At 37.4% G+C, this 4,181-nt stretch overlaps 1 protein-coding gene across 2 annotated transcripts in view; it reads right to left on the bottom strand.

Moving 5' to 3' along the window:
• The window catches only part of LOC109474764 (vam6/Vps39-like protein), a 74,353-nt gene that overhangs the window by 67,895 nt on the left and 2,277 nt on the right, over positions 1-4,181 (bottom strand). For both annotated transcript variants that reach the window (XM_019775125.1, XM_019775126.1), the window contains exons 2-4: positions 2,178-2,243; positions 920-987; positions 615-657 (exon numbers count right to left, since the gene is read on the bottom strand). In XM_019775125.1, the coding sequence (XP_019630684.1) occupies positions 615-657; positions 920-987; positions 2,178-2,243 (177 nt within the window). The remainder of the gene's footprint in view (positions 1-614; positions 658-919; positions 988-2,177; positions 2,244-4,181) is intronic.

Here is a 4,181-nt window from a genome sequence, read left to right as displayed (position 1 = left end):
ATTGAAAAATATTTTGGCCTGGGGGGAGGGCCATGGAAAAAAATTTTGAGCTGGGGGGAGGGCCATGGAAAAAAAATTTTACCGGACCATTTTGCACCAGCCCTCCCCCCCCGGTAAATATCGTACAGTCCCCTAGAGGAACCATAATTTATACGCAACAGATCTTTAACAAACATAACATTGTAGGACACTAGGAATTCAAACAGAAACAATCCAATTCCAAATGATTCTGCTTTGTTTCAAGAAGACATAAGGCTAATTTGAAAGGATACTTTAAAAAGACAACCAGACAAATGCACAGCTGCTAGTAATCCACTGTACAAAAATGTAAACTATGTAGTATTGCAAGTTCAGCAGTGATGAAGATGATGCCAGGGCTTAAAATACTTTTTCCTGCATACCTGCACTAGTGCGGGTAACACTGAAAATTACCTGCAGCAGACACTTACTACCTGCTCCAATCAGAATGTAGGAAGTATGGGTCGCCAAAAAAACTGTCCAGAAACCATTTCTATTATTTCTTTTATACTTTATAGATGGTGACAGTCAATACCACTAATGAAAATCCACATGCACCTATACATGTATTTGTCTGTTAACAACAGAAAACTTACCCGATAAACTGATCAAAATCTTCAGCTCAGAAACCACACGCAGCTGAAACAAAATTTATAACAACTATCAATGAATTCATACAATTATCATTATTCAGTATTCTGCAACACATAGATATCAAGCCTTCTAATGTTAAAATCGTTATATTTACTTTTTATTATATATATATATATACAATTATAGATCTATAGTTGTACTGAACTTAAGCTTCTACCTTCTAGAAAAGTTACAAACGTAACTGTGCCAAAGGAAGTGAATGTACTTTTATGTAATTTCTTATCACCTAAGAATATGTATTAGGTACCTGAACTATTGGTTTCTTGGAGAAAGACTTGTTGGACCTTTCCAAGCTGACTTCATATCTTGTTGAACCTAGAGCAAGAAATATTGCTGCAATTAAACTAGATGTGTACATATACATGCATTTTTCTTAGACAAGTAGTGCACAGTAAAATCATTGAACAAGTGAAGAAAATGTTTATCTTTGATTGCAGTTATCTTTTTTCTCTCCTCTAACTTACTGATTTTCAAAAGAGTGTTGCCTACACAGTATGGTCCACATTGACTTGAGATTTGGTAAATAATCATAAAAGTCTACAGACTGAATAATAGTACCCCAAAATTTGAGCCATTTCCCTTATTTCTGGGTGAGAACACACTGTTATTGAATGTTCCTCTTGATCATATACGCAGTCATTGTAAGGAAGAGAAAAATTAACACCACTGCCGAAGTCTGTTACAAGTTGCTGTTGCAAAGGAGGATACTCCTGTGACATGAATATGGCCTCCTCAACACTGGCTGAACTGCCCACAAGTCGGGACCCAGTTCTCTGTGGTTGCAGTGTACAATATACTTTTTTGAACCAGGCAAAAATTAGGTTGCCCATCAGAACTTTAGGTTAGGTGGATACTCACTTCCTCAAATTAAGTAATGTTACATACATAAGCCTTTGACAATATTTCTAACAGCCTTTAGTAACTTAATTGATACTAGTAATAGCCATTAATACCTAAAATAAAAAAGTATCTGCCGGCTACAGTGGTGCAAGCCAAGTGGGCATGATTTGGTGGGGGGGGGAGCCGGGCATTCTTAAAATCCAGGTAGCACACTGGGCTACCTTGGTTCAAAAAGGTTGCACCAAGTAAAATTTGGTTGCCCGGGGCAACTGGGCAACCAGGTATCTTGGGTTGGCTGGTGTTCAGTGAGGTCTGCTACTGTTTGGCTGCACCAGCCGAATGTTTCAACATGTTCAAAACATTTTCTTGTGGACGGGAGGTTCAGCCATGCATATGGTTACCTGGTGTTTGTCCAGTGTAGGTAGTAGTAGGTCAGCAGTAGTCAGGCATACATGTATATGGGGGTCAAATCTAATTCAAATTGGGTGTATGCTGTGAAGGAACAGTTTAGATATACAGGAGTACATTATACATGTACTGGAGAATACATTGTTTTGTATTGAAAGATCTCTTTAGATGTATCTTTCAGAGTAGCAGATACATATTTTTATTATATATGTCACCTGGTCACCTTATTTACTATACAAGTATCATTCTGATCATACCTGACTCTGTCTTGATACTGTAAAGTAGCAGATGCCCCTGCTTAGTGCCGACTAGTAATTTATCAGCTGAAAAAAAGAAACAATCATTGTTATCAAACACATAATAAGAATTCAATTGATAAAAAGTGCAGGTCCTCTAGTACTTGGGTCTCTCAGGACTCAAAGTCTCTCACCCTCAGTCTCAGCTTCCTATAACATTATCTTGGAGGGAAGGATGTAGCGACCATTCACAAAACACACAAACTCATACTAGTCTACAAATCACTGAACAACTTGATGCCGGGACACATGAATGAACTCTTTGTAACTTGTCGTGAGAGTGCCATTAGAAACACCAGGCAAGCTTCCTCCCACAAACTGATGGTGCCTAGAGTGAACAGGAACTGTATGCAGAGATCTCTGGCTGTGTCTGGGGCTATCATGTGGACAGCATACCATCTGGAGTGTGCACAGTGTGCTCCATCAGTGAGAACTTTCAAACACAGAATACAGTACTCAGTCAGTAGTCGAGAAATTTGACTTGCGTACTGATTTGCGGACTGTGATTTTGGACAAAATGTTACGTTTTTACCTCCATGAAAAATGGAGGTATTGTTTTTGGCGGCGTCTGTCTGTGTGTCTGTGTGTGTGTGTGTGTGTCTGTGTGTCTGTGTGTGTGTCTGTGTGTGTTTCCGCAACTTTGTAGTCAGCATAACTTCATAACGCCTTTATGGATTGTGATGATATTTGGTATGCTGATAAGTCTTAGGAAGACAAAGGTCAAGGTCAAATATGGGCCTCCTGGTGGATGACCTTGGTACTGCAGCAGAACTTCCGGTTTTTGTATCTTTGGTCCTGAACATGCTATGGTCTTGAAGTTTTGGTGACAGATAGCTTTTCCTGTCAGGAATAAGTGGTGTGGGTTTGGTCCCCCTAGCAGCTTGTTCAGGAACTGCAGGGGACTTTCGGGCGAAATCTTTGAAAGCCAATAAGTCCAGACAGGAACAGCGTATTTTCATCATTTTTGGTGTGTAGGTATCTGACAGAGAGATGTACATAATTAACTGCAAATTATGCAAATGAGGACTTTATTTGCATAATTAATGAGGAAATTATATAATTACAGTGTTTTACATTATAGAACTTTCATACATGTAATGTATGTAACCTATGGCAGATGGAACATCAACAGATACTAATTATGCAAATGATGACCTAATTTGCATAATTAATGCAAAAAATCTATGATTTCTCAATGGTGAATGATGGGAATGTCATACTTGGGACATCTTTAAGTTAATCAAAAGTTAACATCACGATGCATATATTATGTTAATGCAGAGGTCATTTGCGTAATTAAAGAAGAAATTTACATTTACATATCAAGCCCATATTTCATGGAGGTAATTTATTTTTAACAGCGAGCAGATTATTATTGGAATGAGCAGAGCACTTTGGACTAATCTCTCTGGCTGTTCACAGCTTAGAGGTACATATCCAATATTTTGTCAAAAACATCTCTATTCCATAGCGGATCATAATGAACCCCAGCGGGGGTCTTCACGCTTCGTTAAAAATGGAAAAATCTCAGGATTATTCAAAGATCTTCAATATTTTTAGACGAAATCTTGAGATCTTATGAGACAATCTTAAGATTTTTCATGACAATCTCAAGATCTTTCAGAAAATCTTAAGATGAAAATGAAAGGTCTCAAGATCTTTCCAACTTGTTTTCAAAGCATCTTGAGATTTTTTCATAGCATCTCGATATGCTTTAAAAATATCAAGATTACTTTATAAATCATGAGATCTTTAAAAAAATCTTGATATTTTTTAAAGCATCTCGAGATGCTCGGGAAAAATCTCAAGATGGTTTTAAAATATCTTGGAAGATCTTGAGACCTTTCGTTTTCATCTTAAGATTTTCTGAAAGATCTTGAGATTGTCTCATATGATCTCAAGATTTCGTCTAAAATATTGAGATCTTTGAAATAAATCCTGAGATTGTTCCATTTTTAACGAAGC

The sequence above is a fragment of the Branchiostoma belcheri genome, unplaced genomic scaffold, assembly GCF_001625305.1.
Source record: "Branchiostoma belcheri isolate BF01 breed outbred unplaced genomic scaffold, Haploidv18h27 scaffold317, whole genome shotgun sequence".
NCBI classification, from domain to species: domain Eukaryota; kingdom Metazoa; phylum Chordata; class Leptocardii; order Amphioxiformes; family Branchiostomatidae; genus Branchiostoma; species Branchiostoma belcheri.
The sequence above is the reverse complement of the archived record's forward strand: the minus strand, read 5'-3'. Positions and strand labels throughout refer to the sequence as shown.